Source organism: Panthera leo, chromosome F3 (assembly GCF_018350215.1).
Source record: "Panthera leo isolate Ple1 chromosome F3, P.leo_Ple1_pat1.1, whole genome shotgun sequence".
In the NCBI taxonomy this organism is placed as follows: Eukaryota; Metazoa; Chordata; class Mammalia; order Carnivora; family Felidae; genus Panthera; species Panthera leo.
In genome coordinates this window covers 63,576,198-63,594,038 of record NC_056696.1, presented here as the reverse complement: position 1 = coordinate 63,594,038, position 17,841 = coordinate 63,576,198, and the positions used below count along the sequence as shown (strand labels likewise).

At 50.8% G+C, this 17,841-nt stretch overlaps 1 protein-coding gene, 1 long non-coding RNA gene and 1 other non-coding gene across 4 annotated transcripts in view; 2 read left to right on the top strand and 1 right to left on the bottom strand.

The window, feature by feature from the left end:
* Positions 1–1,663: 1,663 nt before the first annotated feature.
* On the top strand, positions 1,664–1,737 carry TRNAN-GUU. Its single transcript has one exon. It is a non-coding gene; the product is annotated as a tRNA-Asn (tRNA).
* Positions 1,738–3,193: 1,456 nt separating this feature from the next.
* On the bottom strand, positions 3,194–11,102 carry LOC122211825 (low affinity immunoglobulin gamma Fc region receptor III-B-like). Of its 2 annotated transcripts, none has more exons than XM_042925267.1 (6): positions 10,970–11,102; positions 10,148–10,231; positions 9,423–9,443; positions 8,798–9,052; positions 5,313–5,567; positions 3,194–4,517 (listed from the first exon to the last, which is right to left on the bottom strand). In XM_042925267.1, exons 2-6 carry the CDS (start codon positions 10,185–10,187, stop codon positions 4,339–4,341), a joined length of 750 nt encoding a protein of 249 aa, XP_042781201.1. In that variant the 5' UTR covers positions 10,188–10,231; positions 10,970–11,102; the 3' UTR covers positions 3,194–4,338. The 2 variants fall into 2 exon arrangements, with proteins under 2 accessions (XP_042781201.1, XP_042781200.1); XM_042925266.1 differs by having other exon boundaries at positions 8,798–9,055; positions 10,970–11,101.
* Positions 11,103–11,628: 526 nt separating this feature from the next.
* The window catches only part of LOC122211827, a 52,723-nt gene continuing 46,510 nt past the window's right edge, over positions 11,629–17,841 (top strand). The window contains exon 1 of the long non-coding RNA XR_006198861.1: positions 11,629–12,016. This is a non-coding gene — a long non-coding RNA (uncharacterized LOC122211827). The remainder of the gene's footprint in view (positions 12,017–17,841) is intronic.

Below are 17,841 nucleotides of genomic sequence, written 5' to 3'. Positions count from 1 at the left end.
TGATCCAAAGTCAGTCACTCAACCGACTGAGCCACCCAGGCACCCCTGTACTTTCTTTTTTAATAACTCAGTTTTTCTTGTTTTGCCTTCTTTTAGATTGTTGTCTTGTACTTGCAAAGCGAAACATGGGAAATGTATGCGTGTTTAGAATAAACTGGAAAGTAATTTTTAATTTCTACTGCCAATCCAATAAACAGGTGAAGGTGAGAGTAGCGGTTCCCAAACTTGGACTTTGCAGATAAGTTGAATTTCCCCTAAAATGTTGGTGACCGGGGCGCCTGGGTGGCTCAGTCGGTTAAGCGTCCGACTTCAGCTCAGGTCATGATCTCGCGGTCCGTGGGTTCGAGCCCCGTGTCGGGCTCTGTGCTGACGGCTCAGAGCCTGGAGCCTGCTATCGATTCTGTCTCCCTCTCTCTCTGCCCCTCCCCCGTTCATGCTCTGTCTCTCGCTGTCTCAAAAATAAATAAACATTAAAATAAAATAAAATAAAATGTTGGTGACCAATATAGAGTTGCCAACTTTTTATTTTGCCGAATTAGGAAATTAATAAAACAACCGCAGACACTGCTTTGTATAAAACAAAGAACATTTTAAAACAAACTTAAAAGTGTAAAAAAAGGTAATCTCAATATAGAGTTCTTTTGGCAAACTTCTCTGAGATACACACACACACACACACACACACACACACACACATAATTTGGGCCTATATGGGCATTGTGTATTCTCATTCTCTGAAGAGCATTGGACACCGACCTGCACCCAAACTGGAATCCACTGAGTAGGGCGCAGAGGTGTAGAAGGAAGAGAAGGTTCTGGGCGGAGGGTGGGGACTTGGCACCACAGAGAAGGGCTGCCTGTGGGTGCCTGGGTGCGTCAGAGGTGTGGCTCGGTAGAGGGGTTCGGGGGGCCAGGGGCGGAGGTGATGTGACTCAGGAAGCCTGCGGCTGCGAAATGACCCAAGAACAAGAGAGAAGCTTCCCTCCAGGCTGCAGAGAAGAGGCCAGGCACTGACCAGAATCCCTGTGCTGGTGATGTTGGATGAGGGGTCTCTGCCCTCAGATATTTAGATCTGGATTTGCCAGTGTGAGAGTCTTTAAATTACAGGCAGTTACAAACTCTGTGTTCTGTCCCGGTGCCTAATGCACGAGTAGCAACCTTTCAAAAACCGCTGGGCTTGGAGATTAGTCTTGTTCTACTGGGCTTCCTTGCTTAGACGTTACATTTCGCCGGGCGTGATTGGACACGTGATACGGTATTTTAAACATTCACAAGAGCAAGCTGATTGTGAGTTACCACTCGCCCAGGCACGAGCGCATAAATCGTCCAGATCAGCAGGAAAGTCGACTGTACCTCCCGGAGCAAAGCCCAGTGAACTCGCGAGCGCACGGAGAGACTTCGTTTTGGACTCCCGAAGGAGCTGGGCTGCTGCGGCTTCTCAGCATCATCTGGGTGCGCACCGAGGCCTGTCCCAGGTCTAGGCAGGTGCCTCCGCAGCGCGGGGGAAAGGCCTGCTTGGCTGGGGCCACCCGGCGCGCCGGAAGGGGACCGCCCCACGGGTTCCCACACCAGCCCCGAGCACCTCTTCGGGGCGAAGCAGAAAGCGCGGCCGAGTTTTTTTTCCTTCGGTGAACTGGGTTGGCAGAGGCCCTGGCTTCCGCCTGTCTCTGTGGCGCAATCGGTTAGCGCGTTCGGCTGTTAACCGAAAGGTTGGTGGTTCGAGCCCACCCAGGGACGGGGCCTGACCGTTTTGAACCGCGGGCGTGGGTGTTCTTCCCGGAAGCCGCGGGGCATCCTCCGCGTGGCCAGGTTCTCGCTCGCCCCTCGTCTCTCGCCCCCGTAGCCTGGGTTTCCTAGCAGGAGGTCCGCCTGGGTAGGGTTGCGGTCAGGAGTGAGAATTTTAGCCGCTTGACTTCAGTTCTACGAAAACTGCCTCGTGAAATTGTTCTAAAAATGTTTGGCGACCAAAGGAAGCCAGCACTGGTAATCCGAAGGTGAGTTCCTTACCAAACCTGTGCCTGCCTCGCCTTTGACCTTGTATTGCCTAACTCATCAAACGGGCTTGTCCGGAGCCTGGGCCCCTAGTCGTGCCACGTCCGACTGGTTGCCGGTTTTTGGAGAGTCTGCTTTCTAAATATCTTTCCAATAGGCACCTGCGTCCCCAGCCTCGCTGCCACTCACTTCCTCACTATCTAGTCCCCCACCCCCCACCCCCACCGCCCCTTGAGTTACTGCAACAACTACCTAGGTTTCTAGGCGGTTTCCTGTCTTCAACTCCCCTCTCCCTTCCTTGCAAGGAGGGAACCGTCTGAGAGGCCTCCTAAAACTCGTTCTGCCTGAAATCCCTCCACGGCTGGCTGGGGGCCCGGAGGCGCTCTCCTCTGCTTGGAAGGCCGTGCCTTTGATGATCTGGCCCCTGAACTCCCTCTTCTCCCTCACTGGCTCTTTACACTGGAAAAGGGCCGAACCACCTTCTTGAACCCTAATCTGGCTTTGGAATCTTTGCCCACGGATCTTCAGCGTTCCTCCTCTCTGCCTGGCGAACTCCTCCTTCACCACCACAAGAACACTGCAGCCTTTTCTCCACTCTCTCCTCAAGGCTTTTCTCCCTAGAATGGAGACTCCTCCCGGGACTGACCCTGTGCTCTACGTCTCTGTCTTCGGCACTTGGACTCAAGCTGGGCATATTGTAGGCCCTAAATAGATGTGAGGTGGATGCCCAGGGTTTCCCAGTGCACCTGCCTTATGTCTGAATCTCATCCGATATTCATACATCAAGCTTGAATCGTCTTGACCTATAGCTCATAACTTGACCTATAGCTCATAACTCAGTTATGAGCTATGGCATATGGCTCATAACAATTAGGCTGCCCCTATACCTCTGTCCAGGCCCCTGGCTCCTTCCCAGGGGTGCCTTCTCCTGCCCAGCACCTGCTCTGGAACTACTTCTAACTTTCCCCCCTCCCCTACTCCCATCCCACACCACCTGTAAAAGTCTCCTGTGCCCATTGCCTCAGCAGGACTGGTGAATTCACCACTGGCTGATTCACATGAGCTGCGGTGACATGATTTAGTTACCCCCCACACTAATCCCTGGTAGAATGTCGGACAACAGGAGGGAAAATGGGTTTTTATTATCAGGTCTTATTACCCCGGTTTTTCCATCTTCTGGCTGAGAGTAGCACGCAAAATCTTGTAAAATGCTTTATTGGAATCAAGACATGTGCTTAAAGCTTGTACAAAGAAATAAGGTCGCTAAGCTTTCTTCCACAAGCAATGCTGGTGACCCCACCCTTACTCATTGTCACTGACAGGCGGACGGATTTCCAACTGTCCTAGCTTAACTCAGCAGACCTGAGCGCATAGAGTATCGCTTAGCCAAGGTTTGTTTGGTGAGTGATGTAAACAAAACTGCACCTGAATTAGATACTGAAGCAGAAAGCTGGTTTGCTGTTCCCTGCCTCTCCTCTCTCCGACTGTGGCTTATCCTGGCCAGGTGTCCTGCCTCCTGAGCAGCTGTGGTGGACTCTTTCCTGCCATGTTTTCTCAGTTCAGACCCGAGATGGCTCTGTTCACTGAGCTCAATCTGGGACAGCCATGCTGCCCTCCTTCCTGCGGACGTGGGGATTGTTCTGTGCTTTCTTTTCCAACACCCTCCAATCCCCAACCTCCTTCCAGGACCATCTTCGGCTCATGACATCAAGAGGGTCCATCATTATATACTCACAGACCATCCCAATTCTGGCATGGGCCCCCTGAAAAACTCAATTCTATACCACCCCTGTGATCTTTCTGCCACCCACACCATGGCTCATATCCTAGGAAGACAGAGGTCTTCTCTGATCTGTCCTGGACTGCCGTGTTCTTTCTCAGTCACCCGCTTCACTGGTTCTGCCGTCTCCCCTAGACCCTCCACAGCCCCCACGATCTGTCTGGAAGGAGTTTTAGTGTGCCTCACAACAAACGTAGACCATCAGCCTGCTGGCCCTCGGCCATAATTCTCTTACCTACACATTCGGTTATTTAAGAACAACGTTCGCATGTTGGGTCACCGTCCAGATTCTGCATTGTCGCGTTGCTGTGACAGGGCAGTCGTGCAGAGAGAGCATCTGTGTGGCTCTGAGACTTCAGTTCTGAGGGATGCGGCTACTCACTGGGGCGTCACTGTGGGCACCTGAAGGTCGCCAGCCCTGCCTTCCCAGCGGAGACCGAGAGCAAATGGAATGGGGTGAGGGACCCTCAGCCTGGACGCTGCCCCCAGAGCTGCCTGTCGGGGACGATGGGGTTGTGAATCCAGAGAGAGGTTCGGGGGTGCCGATTTTATCGCCCCTGTTTGTCCTACGGGCCCTGGCTCCACGTGACTTTGCCGTCCTTCCGCTCCTTCACGGAGCTTTGAAGGTCTCTCTGCACAGCCACATGCAGCCCTGTGTCCACTACAAACAGGAGTGCTGTCACCAGGAAGAAAGCGATTCGGTACCAATGTGGAAGGAACGTTGAGGTGGAGGGAACTGGCGGACCTAACGGGAGAAGCACAGGGATGAGAAAGATGACAGTCGTTAAGGCAGAAGTTTGGTGTCTGTCCAATTATTTCATTTCGTCCAGTGGTTAACTACATAGGCTTTGAATCTTGGGAATGATCCTGGAGAAAAGTTCATTATTCCCGCTCCCTGCACGACCACTGCCCCCCCCCCCCCCGCCCCGGCTCCTTTTCCCCTCAGTGTCTGCATCTGCAAAGTAGACTCCAAACTAGCTAGTGATCTCCTAACGTTGTTGTCAAGAGTCACTGGGTGCCTGTGAGGAAGCACCTGGCACAGTGTCCAACACACCGGAAGTTGCCCAATAAATGTCAACTCGTCCTTGTTACAGAAGGGGAACTTGACATTCAGCGAGACTAAGTGGCTTGCCCACTGTCACACGATGAATGAGCCACAAAACCAGAACCCCGTCTCTAGGCCCTCTCCGTGAGGGGGTGAGAGGCTCCCACCAGGTGGGCTTGTGGCTAAGCCTTGGGCTTGGAGAGGACAGGAAGGCAGGTCAAGATGGCCAGCATCATGTGCACACATACCCTTGCGGGCATGGTTTGACTGGCGTAAGTGAGGACAGGTGCATTTATGGGGAAGGAAACGCGGTTTCCATTCCTGCCGTCACATTGCAGAGTGAATGACGCCCCTCAGCACCCCTCGTAAAGACGCCTCGGCAATAATCAGGACGCAAAGCAAAAAGCATACGATCCTCTGAACTCTTCTTCCCAGGGTGAACGCAGACCCCACGCACAGGGGGCTCTGGGCCCTCTTAGGGCTGCACAGCCTCACCTTGAACCGTGATGTTCACAGCCTCTGACGACTCATTTTTATTCCCGATAAGCCCCCTGCAGAAGTAGGAGCCACTGTGTTTGCTCGTTGCTTTTGGAATGTAGAAGTCGGAATTATTATGAAAAAACATCTTGCCCCTTCCGTTCTGGAAATATTGAACCTTCTGTACAGTCTTGTTCTTCCAGCTGTGGCACCTCAGCTGGATGGTGTCTCCCTCCTGGAACACCCAGCGGGGGGCCTGAAGCAGCAGCCAGCCTGAAAGACACCGAGACCACAGGCCCCGGGGGCCTCAGCGATGAGAGCAAACACCTTCCCAAGGAGACACCACCCAGATCCTGGGACGTCGTGGAGAGCCAGACTGGGAGCCATCCCTGCAGAGTTCCCTTTGGGAAAAAGGCCGCTGGGCCCCGCAGGAGAGCTCAAGTCGCACCAAGACTTTTTGTCCAATGGGAAAGAGAGACGCACACGTCAAACCGTAAGGTTAGAGCTGAGGGACTTAAGTGATGAGGTAGGTGAGGAGCTATCCACAGGGTCCTTAAGGCCTGCGCTGGGGTTTGCTACGGCAGCTGATAAGCAGCCGCCGTAGGTTCTAGATCAAAGAGTAAACATTGCACTTGAACGTGATGATTTGCCCCATCCAAGGAAAGGTAGATATCAGAAAGGATAGATAATTATAGGAATATTCGAAGACTCCTGCCAGTCAGGAGTGAGGTCACTGGATGGCCACGGGAGTTGCTACAGAAATCGTGAAGTAGAACTCAAAATAAAAGTCAAGGAGGGGAGGGGCGCCTGGGTGGCTCAGTTGGTTAAGTGCCCAACTCTCTCTTTTTTTTTTAATGTTTATTTATTTTTGAGAGAGAGAGAGAGAGAGAGAGAGAGAACGAGCATGAACAGGGGAGGGGCAGAAAGAGAGGGAGACAAAGAATCTGAAGCAGGCTCCAGGCCTCAACACAGAGCCCGATGAGGGGCTCGAACTCATGGACTGTGAGATCATGACCTGGGCTGAAGTTGGACGCTTAACCGCCTGAGCCACCCAGGCGCCCCATTAAGCGCCCAGCTCTTGACTTCGGCTCAGATCATGGCTCAGGATTTGTGGGATCGAGCCCTATATCAGGCTCTGCACTGACAGCATGGACCCCGCTTAGGATTCGTTCTCTCCCTCTCTCTCTCTGCCCCCCCCCCCCCCCCCCCGCTCACACGCGCACCTGCGTACACGTGACTTCTCTCTCTCTCTCAAAATAAATAAACAAAAAAATTAAAATAAAAGCTCAAATAGCTTAAAAAAAAAGTCAAGGAGGGGAAAGAGGGGCATGAACGGTAGTGCTCATGGTAACTGCTACTTTCTGAAGGGCCCCAGGGCCCTCATCACTGAGCACAGCCTGCTAGAGAGAAAATTCGTGTATCACCAGGATACTTGTTCTCACAACTCTGTCACCAAGTAACCACATTTCACACAGAGAGAACACGACAGTCACCGCCAGGAGGTTGACCTGAATAATGAAAAATGACATTGCAGATAAATTTTACAATGACACAAGAAAACAGTCACGAGATAATGCTAAGTGAAAAAGACAGAATACAGAAAGCACAGAAGCACGGAAAAAAGGAAAAGAAAGAAAATGTGCTGAAATATTAACAGGGGTTTCCTCTGAGGGATGGGATTACGGTTATTTTCGTTTCTTTTACATAGTTTTGAGATTGAACCCAAACGACTTTTGTAATAAGAACAGGACAATAAAACTTCCTATAATTAAAAAAAAAAAAAAGGTCTGCTGCCTTACGCTACACAAAATTGGTAGAACACAAAAATTCTCTGCTTGGGAGATTTGCCAAACAGAAAGTAACCTTAATTACTTATCCAGAGATATTTATCAAAAGACAATGTACCCATATATCCATTTACTTTTTCAGTGAAGAGATACATCATTATTATCATAAGATTATGGTTATAAGAATATATACATATACATGTGTGTATATCTAATTGTGTGCAGAAAGAGAGAGAGAGAGAGAGAGAGAGAGAGACTGGTGATCTCCAAAAAAGTAAAGAGGACTTATCAGAGGAGGAGGTAAGTGAAGTAATAACAATGATAATCAAGTGTTGGCCTGGTGAAGTTAATGCTCATAGTCTCATTTTCATATGGTCCTCATTGACAGGCCTTCTTTTTTTTTTTTTATGTTTATTTATCTTTGAGAGAGACACAGAGTGTGAGTGGGGGAGGGGCAGAGAGAGAGGGAGAGAGAGAGAGAGAGGGGAGGGGGCAGAGAACTGAAGCAGCTCCAGACTCTGAGCTGTCAGCACAGAGGCCGACACAGGGCTCGAGCTCACAAACTCTGTGTGGGATCATGACCTGAGCTGAAGTCAGACGCCCAACCAACTGAGCCACCCAGGTGCCCCCTCATTGACGGGCCTTCTAAAGCCAGTTTCTAGATCAAGGTTCAAGGCAAATTTATAATTCTCAGACTTGATTTTTCTCTTACGTCCTGCTGATAATTCCCCCTTTTATTTGGTCCATGGAGGCCATCTCTCACCTCATTAGTAAGAGACATGCCTCCTTGTAATTCTGTAGTGTGACGACCATGTCAGCTGCGTGACAGCCAGGGGCTAAGGAACCACAAAGATCAGCTCCAGGGGCACCTGGGTGGTTCAGTCGGTTGAACATCTGACTTTGACTCAGGTCATGATCTCACGGTTCGTGGGTTTGAGCCCCACATCGGGCTCTGTGCCGACAGCTCAGAGCCCGGAACCTGCCTCGGATTCTGTGTCTCCCTCTCTCTGCCCCTCCCCGGCTCGTGCTCTGTCTCTGTCTCAAAAGTAAATAACCATTAAAAAATTAAAAACAAAATCAGTTCCAGAGGCCCAGTTCCGTGAAACTCTTTGCGAGCCCACCTCCGCCAGGCCCTCCTTCCCCCCTCCCGCCTTGTTTCATCCACACCCGGTGGGCAAGTGAGCCTTGGAAGTAGTCGGGCTTGCGAGGCGACACTGCACTCCACTAGGTGATTTGCACTGAAGAGTGAGTGAGAGAGGGGGCCCTGATGGGGGGTGGAAGGGGCTAAATATGACCCTAGGCGGTTAGGAAGGTTAGGAGGAGAGCTTAGGGCGCGGTGTGTCTGAGAGTCAGAAGGAAATGGAGCTCACAGAAAAACAGATTCGTCACTTTATTCAGTAAATATTATCGAGCGCCGGTGTCAGGTGCCGACCTTCGGAGGACACCGTGGGTGCCGGGCGCGTCCTACGTGAGCCGCAGTGGCTGGGACTGCGCCCCGCAGCGGTCCCGTACCCATGACCCCCCAGGTTTTGACATTTTTGCCGGAGGCCCGCTTATGGTTAGAACCACAACTCTGATATCCTTCAGGGGGACCACAGAGGCTCTCATCTCAGTTGTAACCCTCAAGAATGACATCTTCTGGCTCTCCCCGAGTCGTTCAGCGTCTCCCCTTTCACCCTTTGTTGGAGATTCCCTCCTTTCCCTTCCCCTACTCACCAATATGCACTTCTAGCTGAACCGGGTCGCTGGCTTCGGAGAGGCCCGTCTGGCACTTATACTCGCCACTGTCTTCACTTCTGGCAGCTTTGATGGAGTAGCTGGGGGCCCGATGGGGGATGACGCTCTCGTTGTGCCACCACTGTGCGGAATTGTCCCCAGGGGGGTAGGCCCCCTGGCACCTCAGAATCACACTGTCCGAAAAGAGTACCCTGTTCCATTCAGGTTCTAGGACCACCATGGCCTTCGAGAGGTCTGCTGAGGAGCCAGGAGAGGAGAAGGTGGGTCAGGGCAAGGAGGTGAGCAGGCCCTACGCCGGCACTCCCCGGGGACGCTCGGAGCCAGAGCGAGCCCATTGCAAACCCATCGTTGGCGACTCAGCCTTGGCCTGTGACTCAGGCTTGGAGCATCTTGGCTTCAGGGCGCTTAGTCCCATTTCTGGCCTCTCCTTATCTTGAGGAAAAGTAGCCAGAGAAGCCTAGCGCCAAGCCCCACTGTGCGGGGGAAGTGCCCCTGACAACCCTCAACAGCTTCCCAGGCAGAAGGCATTTCCCAACACCCTGTGGCCATTACACGCCATATATGTGCCTCGCTTGATCAATCCAAGGGCACAAAGCCAACTCACCAGCTCGCGTGCCAGCAGAAACTGCAAGACAAAAGAGGGAAACAAATACTGAGCAGAGGCAGAGAGCAGGGCGGCCAGAGCGGGTGTAAATTCCTTAGCCCATCCCTTTCCTGAGAGTCCAGCGTTGCCAGGAATCAAGGCGTATACATGGCTAGCTGTCCCGCTGCCCGCCCTCTGTTCTCCCGTGTCTGTGCCCCCTGCTCTCCTCTCCAGCCAAGTCCCTGTCTTCAACACCATAACCTTACTCCTTAGTCCCTAGTCAAACTCCCAAAATAAGGGTACAGCCTGAATTTCCCTGAATCAAGCCATAGAAACAACCTCGACCCGTGTCCCCCCCCCCCCCCCCAAAAGGGTGGAAATTAAAAGTCTTAGCGGGCAAGCCCAGAATGTCAGAATGGAAGAGACAGAAATTAAAGAGCATCTATCGGGTCCACAGTCTTCATCTTACGGATAGGGAAACTGAGACCCCGCAGGGTGAGGGCACAGGGACCTCACAGTCCCCCTCTACTTCCTGGTTATGCCCACCTCAGAGGGCTCCCATGTTTAGCCCCCAAATGTTTGTCCTGGGAAGGAAATCTAGCGCTAGAGATGGGGTAAGGGGTCCTATTCCTTGGGAGGGCTCCCTTCCCTGACCTGAGAAGTGGGATCTGCTGAACCCAGGGCGTCCTGAGCTTCTCCATCAGCCAGAGTGGCCCTGACTTACCCAGAAGGTGACTCTGACTTACCCAGAAGGAGCAGGGCTGTCGGGGACAGCAGCCGCCACATGCTGCCACGGTAGAATGAACAAGTCACTGCAGATGCACTGAGCTCTGAAGGGACAGAGCTGAGTCAAAGAGAGGAAGTAAACTGTCTTTCCCTCACCCCCCCTCCCCCACACCCCCAGCTCATTACTCTCTAGGTTCCTTTTCCCGGAAAGTCATCTGATTTCTGAATCTGAATTCTGACCAGTGAGCCCCAAGATAGGGCAGGAAGAGGAGAAGAGCCTGGAAGAGGAGCTGAGGGAGGCTCCCCCTTTGGTCCACATAGGTCTACAGCTAAGCGTCTAGTGACACAGGGTCTGTCCGAACGCGTCCCAGTAAATCTCAAGGTTTTTCCCCCACCTGGTAGGTTTGGATCTACTCCGTGCCAAGAACAAGATATCGGGACCCTGGGGATGAGACTCAAGAGGGAGGGCATTCATCGGGGGATCTGGCGCTCTACTTCAGACCTTGTCACTCTCCCGCCTGGCCCAGACCTGCCTCCAGCCAGCCTGGACCTGCCTGCATACGGGAAGTAGTCATTTAAACCTTCAGACCCCTAGAAGTATGTCTGTCCCCCCAGCGATCTCTCCACTGACGTATTTTTCAAAATTCAAAAAGCATGTGCCTTGGGGTCTGTAATGCGCTTCTTAGGGTGAATTTGACCATGAGATTCACACCTTCTGTTAAAGGAAACCCGGGCAGTGAGACAGAAACGGGGCCCTGGGATGCCACTGATTGGTTGAAGGGAAGGCAGGAAAGGGGGACCAGTGGGGAAAGCAGCGAGGAGGGGAGGCCGGGAGCTGTTTCCTTCAATCCACCGTTACCAGGGGTGGGCTGAGTCACAGCAGCTCAGGTGAGCTTAGCCTGTCAGGGAGCCTCTGGGCTGCTCTGTGAGCCTGTAGCCACGGTCCCAGGGCTCCTGACTGGAAAAGGTGGAGGCGCTGTGGCCAGGAAGTCGTGAGATTGCTAACCTGTTCTGCTTTCCCTAGCGCGCCCCACCCCCAACACCCGCGCCTACCTCTGTGCCCTCCCCCTCCCACCCCCTCTTCGCTTAAATCCTGGTCCCAGACACAGCATCAAATGGCTCTGCTTAGCAGTGCCAAGGCCCCAGGGGGTCCCTGGACATCTGGGACAGGCCTCGCTTATAAAAGCCGCGGGAAAGCCTGGGAGGTGAACAGCAGACAGATGCGATGTTTGACAGGGGTAGCGTGGAGGCGGGGCCGGCACAGGAGCCCGTGACCTCTGCTTTGGACCAGTGCCCCTCCCCGCTCCAAAGTCGTATTCAAAACCACTTCTCAGGACTTGATTTTCGTTTCCTGTTGCTCCCAGGTAGAGTTTCCCGGTGCCGCCCTCCCATCCACCCGCCCCCTTCACGCATTCTGCAGCAACCTCTCCGCTCACAGGCCCTGGGATTCGATGTGTGCTTAGCATCAACAGTGAAAACGCACCAGGCAGCAGGTCTGGTGTTCCCTTTCAGGTGCCGCATTTACACCTCGCAAAATCCAGATTAGTATCCGGCTAGCTACCTCTCCTGGCACTTCAGGTCCTTATCTGGGAAACCCACGCACAGAGAGTGCCTTCAGGGCCGTCCGTGGAAGGCTTCCCAGGCCGAAGGGGACACCCTCCACGCGCGCGCTCTGTTCCTCATAGTTGTCGGAGTGGCTTTCGGGCACGTGAGTCGTGGCGCATGGCATTCACTGTAGCTTTCCTTCTTTGCAGTTGCATTTTTGCCTCTGACTCAGCTTCTGTCCATGGTCTTCCAATGGAGGGAGGAATGAATTGCTAGCTGCAGAAAATGGGCTGGACAGGAAGGAGAGAGCACAGGAGGACGCAAGAGTGGGAAGCTGTCTGCAGGTTTGCATGAAGCACTCATTGAGCAAGCCTCAGCTCCAGCCTGAGGTTGTAAGGGCTACTTTTATGGTGTGGGTAGAATGCACTTTTTTTTTTTTTTTTTTTTTGAAGCACAGATAGTCTTGGGATCTCTTATACTCGAGTGTTTGTCCTCATCCTTTTGCCTTTTCTTTTCTCCTTTCGTGCTTTCCTCTCCGGCTTCTTCTCTTCCCTTACTTTGCCTTCAACGTTGAAACGCCAGCCAGAGCACAGGGTTCTGAGATTACCGAGGTCAATCAGTTATCATCCCCCCACCCCCACCCCGGGACTCACACTTTCTCAGGGGGAGACCACCAGATGCGCCACGGGGACTATGAGAGAATCGACACGGTTCTGTTTATGCCCACAGAAGGCATCTGTGGGAGGAGGGAACACTTTAACTGGATCACAGAAGGTAATTGCGTGTTCAGCAGGCAGGTTTGGAGGGAAATAGGCATTTCAGGCAAACAGAGAAGCGTGACCACAGATGGAGGGAAATAGGCTGGCATGTTCTCAGAGCTGGGTACGTACAGTGCCACGAGGTTAGTGAGTCCCATAAAGGAGAAGTGGAAGCGGAAGGGCGCTGGGTTTCAGATGAGTCTGGGATAGAATCTCAACTCCATCCCTTACTTAACCCTTCTAGGGCCTCGGTTTTCATATCTGTAAAATGGGGCTAACAATAGCGGTGGTAACTCCGAGGTGAAGCCTAAATGAAACAATGTCTGCAAAGGCACTGGTTCCATATCCGGACGCGTATCTACTGATTGTTATTCGAAGTGCAACATGGAGGTTGGGGCCGTCCCTGGTGATCTGAATCAGGATGACACCCTCGTCCCTTCTCCTTTAAAAGCCCACGCTTCTCCTTTGTGGTACTCATAATACCTGTGAACCGTAAGGACTCTGAGGGCAGGGAAACTGTTCTTCTTTGTTTATATTGTATCCTCAGCATTTAGTGCAGTGACTGAAACATACTAGGCACTCAGTATTCATTGGGTGATCATGGAGGACTTTGTCACGGTGAACAGTCTATACCTTCTTAGATTGCTGCCAGAATAATGTTCATAAAATGAAAAGCCAGTCATCAACACTCAAAGCTGGGGAATGACATGATCAGTTTCATGTATTGTAACAATTGCTCTGGGGGCACCTGGGGGGCTCAGTCGGTTAAGCTTCCGATTCCTGGTTTCCGCGCAGGTCATGATCTCACAGTTCCTGAGTTCGAGCCCCGAGTCGGGCTCTGTGCTGATAGCTCAGCGCCTGGAGCCTGTTTCAGATTCTGTGTCTCCCTCTCTCTCTGCCCCTCCCCTGCTAGCACTCTCTCTCTCTCTCTGTCAAACAAATAAACAGTAAAAAATTTTTAAAAAACATTTAAAAAACATCCTGATAATAGTCCAATAAATAGATTGGAGAGGAGAGAGATTGAAGGTGGAAGGAAAAGTTGGGAAGTTATTTTAACAGTGTAGCTGAGAGGAGATTTGCCATTAACGTAGTGGAAATGCAAGGGAAGCATGTAAGACAGGTGTGAAGAAGGTAGAATGGACAGGATTTGGACAAGGGATTGGCTGTGAGGGTAATAGACAAGGAGGGGTCTGGGGGTGATGCTCAGTCAGCTTTTTGATCTGCCTGATGAGGAGGAGGGTGGTACATTTCATGGACCTAAGAAATAGAGGAAGAGGAGCAGGCTTTGGGTGGGGAGATAATGACCTCAGCTTTTGACATTGTTGAGTTGGAAATAGCTGTGAGTTTAGGTGGAGATTCCCAGCAGGTCGTTGGACACACGACCCTGGAACTCAGGAGGCAGGTCTGGACAAAACACAAGGTTTATGAGGTACCAGCATGGTGTTTTACACTTTTGATAAGAGCTTCGATCCTTTTCCTAAGAAAAAATGCAAATAAGTATACACATAAATTTCCTTGTGATTTAAGAAGTCCCATGTGAAGCCCATGTAGAGATCCTAGGTTAAGATAAAGCAGGGGTAAAATTTCTCTGATTATCAGAGAGAGAAAAAAGGGGAGCTTCAGGGAGGCAAGGAAGGAGATGGGAGAGGAGGGGCAGGAGATAAGGGGAAACAATGAGAGAAAATTGGCACAGCAACTTTCATAGGGTGAAAAGGAAGAAAAGCTGACAAAGGAGATTGGGTAGGAGGGGCTAAAGAAGAGAGGAGAACAGGGAAGCAGGGGCTTCCGTATTAAGGGAGAAGTCAACCATATTAAGTGCCGTAGAAAGTTCAAGAAGCTCTTTCAATGAGGCAATCCAGGAACTATTCATGACCTCTCCCTGAATAATTTCAGGGGCTGGGGTGGGGGGACAGACACTTGATAACTTTTGGTTGAAGATTGAGTAGAAGTGAAAAAGTGTGTGTGTGTGTGTGTGTATTTATTTTGAGAGAAGTGGGGGGGTGGGGGAGAGAGAGAGAGAGAGAGAGAGAAAATCCCAAGCAGGCTCTGCGTTGTTAGTGCAGAGCCTGACTCTGGGCTTGATCTCATGAACTGTGAGACCATGGCCTGAGCTGAAACAGAGTTGGATGCTTAACCTGCTTAACCTACTGAGCCACCCAGGCTCCTGAAAAAGGGTTTTAATGAATTGCTACTCCCTTTAAGAATCTCTGCTATGAGGGCACTTGGGTGGCTCAGTCGGTTGGGCCTCTGACTTAGGCTCGGGTCATGATCTCACAGTCCGTGAGTTCGAGCCCTGTGTTGGGCTCTGTGCTGACAGCTCAGAGCTTGGAGCCTCCTTCTGATTCTGTCTCCCTCTCTCTCTGACCGTCTCCTGCTTGCGCTCTGCCTCTCTCTCATATAAATAAACATTAAATTATTTTTTTAAAAAAGAATCTCTGTTATAAAGGCATCATGGACCTTTGTCCTGACAGTCCAGGGTCCATATCAGCATCTCATCCCCCCTTGAGGAAGCTCCCACTTCGAGTAGTCTTAATAGAAAGTGGAGACTGGTTTCTACTGCAGAAACCAAACAGGCCACATCCCCCTTTTCCCTACTTGGACCAGTGTTATGTGCTAAACTGTGTCTCCCAGAGATTTATATTTTGAAGTCCTAATCCCCCAGTACCCAAGAAAGTGACGGCATTTGAAGACAGAAACTTTGAAAGGTGGTGAAGTTAAAAGGAAGTCATTAAGATGCATCCTAATCCAACATGACTGGTGCCCCTATGAGAAAAGGAGATTACTGGGGTGCCTGGGAGATGCTGTCGGTTGAGTGTCTGACGTTTAATTTTGGCTCAGGTCATGATGCCAGGGTGGTGGGATCGAGCCCCGAGTCAGGGTCCACGTTGAACGTGGAGCCTGCTTAAGATTCTCAATCTCTCTCTTCCTCTGCCCCCTCCCCTCTCCCCTGCTCATGCTCTCTCTCTCTCTCTCAAATAAAATAAAATAAAATAAAATAAAATAAAATAAAATAAAGTAGGGGCCCCTGGGTGGCTCAGTCGGTTGAGCATCCGACTTTGGCCTAGGTCATGATCTCTCAGTATACGAGTTCAAGCCCCATGTCGGGCTCTGTGCTGACAGCCTGGAGCCTGCTTCGGATTCTGTGTCTCCCTCTCTCTGCCCCTCCCCCGCTCATGCTCTGTCTCTCTCTGTCTCAAAAAGAAATAAACATTAAAAAAATTTCTTTTAATAAAATAAAATGAAGAGGAAATTAGGACACAGACATGCACAGAGGGAAGACCATGTGAAGACATAAGGAGACGATGGTCACCTAGAAGCCAAGGAAAGAGGACTTGGAAAAAAACCAATCCTGTCTACACCTTGATCTCAGACCGCTGAACTCCAGAGCTATGAGAAAATAGATTTCTGTTGTTTAAACCACCCAGTCTGTGGTATTTTTACAGACCATATATGTATTATAGCAGCCTGAGCTGACTAATACAGGAAGTCAAAGAGCAGACCTGTGACGTAGGCTTGGCCAACCTGTCTCCTCTGGGATGCTGAATCCCGAATACCCGACATTATTCACATGTCAGGAAGATGCGTTCTTAAGGGAAGGAGATGGTTGGGTCCCAATCATCACAGTGGTGGGACAGGCTGACCTGCCTCCAGTTGCCATCCAATAAATTCCTTTCCTTTACTTCGTATGTCTAGATTCTGGTGCAGTTGCTTACAGTCAAGAGTCCTGAGTGATACAGTAGGAAAGGAGGACCAGAAGATGGTAACTAGAGGGGATCAAAGAAAGGAAAGACGAGGAGTTTTGTTTTTGTTCGTTTGTTTTGTTGCCTGAAGTGAAAGACTTGAACTTGTGCTGGAGTCCAGCTCCAGCGGGTCCAGGGGTTCCCGAAGGATGAACGGCGTCGGCGGAAAAGTGAAAATAAAATAAAACAAAAATAAAATGGACACAGACCACAGCAGTGGGTTAGAGTGGCCGCTTTATTGTGGCAAACGTGGCATTATAGTTGTTAGCAATTTCCTTGTAGCGTGCGTCATCTATGTTTTCTGGCGTTACCTAATTCTGAAAATGTTCCTATGTGTAATCACCCCTTAAGGAATAACGTGGTTATTTTCTCATAAGGTTCCCTCCTGCCCTTTGCTTATTGATTAATTTCTTACATTATTTTCATTATGTATCTACGTTTATCCATAATCTATAGAGCATTTGCTTTGCTGTTTTCATGAAAGGTCATCTATCTCTCAACACCTCAAGTGGAACAGTTACGGGGCCATGACCTCTTAGCTGTTTCCCCTAACCATTGGTGGTTTGGGGAACAAAAGTGTTCGCCTCGGTCCAAGGTGCTAGAAGGGGGCCAAGAGGGCCTTAGGAACCCACACCTTACACATTCTCAGAGAGACAATGCACCTAGGAACTAATGTACCATTCTGTACTGACTAGGTTCAGTCATCATCTGGAATGCCTCCTGGGGGCCAAGTGGGGTGGAGTGGGCCTAGGGGTGGGAGTAATTTGTGCCCATAGATACACTCCTTTGTTGCGGGAGTGGGGCTTTCAAATCCATTTGTTCCTTCCTTGGCTGGGAAATGTAGGAGGCTATCCTTCCTTTAGGTAGAGGAGTCTTTATAGGGGGTGGCAAGGGCTAAATGTAGGGCCGCACAATTTCCTTGCAGAACCTTATTTTCTTTCCCCAGTGGTTCTTTTCCCAGGGGGCCTGTGGAGGGCAATTCTCCAACAGACAATTCCCCAGGTACTTTTATTAAGGCCAAATTACGTAAAGGCGGGAATATAAGAAGCTTCGCTGTCGGTGGGCGGCCTGCAGTCCGATCTGTCCACCGCCAAGGCCCCGCCATCAGGCTGGTTGGATAGCTCGGCTTCCGGCCAACTCGTATACAGGCCACTTAAGTTTTTTAATGGCCATTATGATGAATGGTTGGGGGGAAAGTCAGAGGCTCAAAGCACTCCCCAGGAAGCCGGATCAAACCAGACAAGCCCCAGATAGCGGGTGCCACGGCAGAAAACCCCCGACCAAATAAGGAAGAAAATAGTCAAACCTTGCACCACACCAAGAAATGAATAGTCTAGCTCCTAGTTAACAACTACCAATAAAAGATAGAAACTCAACCCCAGGGGGAGCAGCTCTCTCTTTCTCGAGCTCTCCGGCTCTCACATCTTGAGAGTGTACTTTTCGCTTTAATAAACTGTCCCCATTTTGTCACTCATTCACTGGTGTGTCTGTCCTTGAATTTTTTTTCTCATGAAGAGACCAAAAACCTTCAGCGACATCTTTGGGACAGGCTGGGCTGAGCCCCGGGGCCTGGTGTCTCCCCAGTTCACCTGGCAACAAAACCAGTTAAAAGCCCATCCTGAATCAAGGGTAGGGGATATAGATCCCACCTCTCGATGGAAAGAGTGTCAA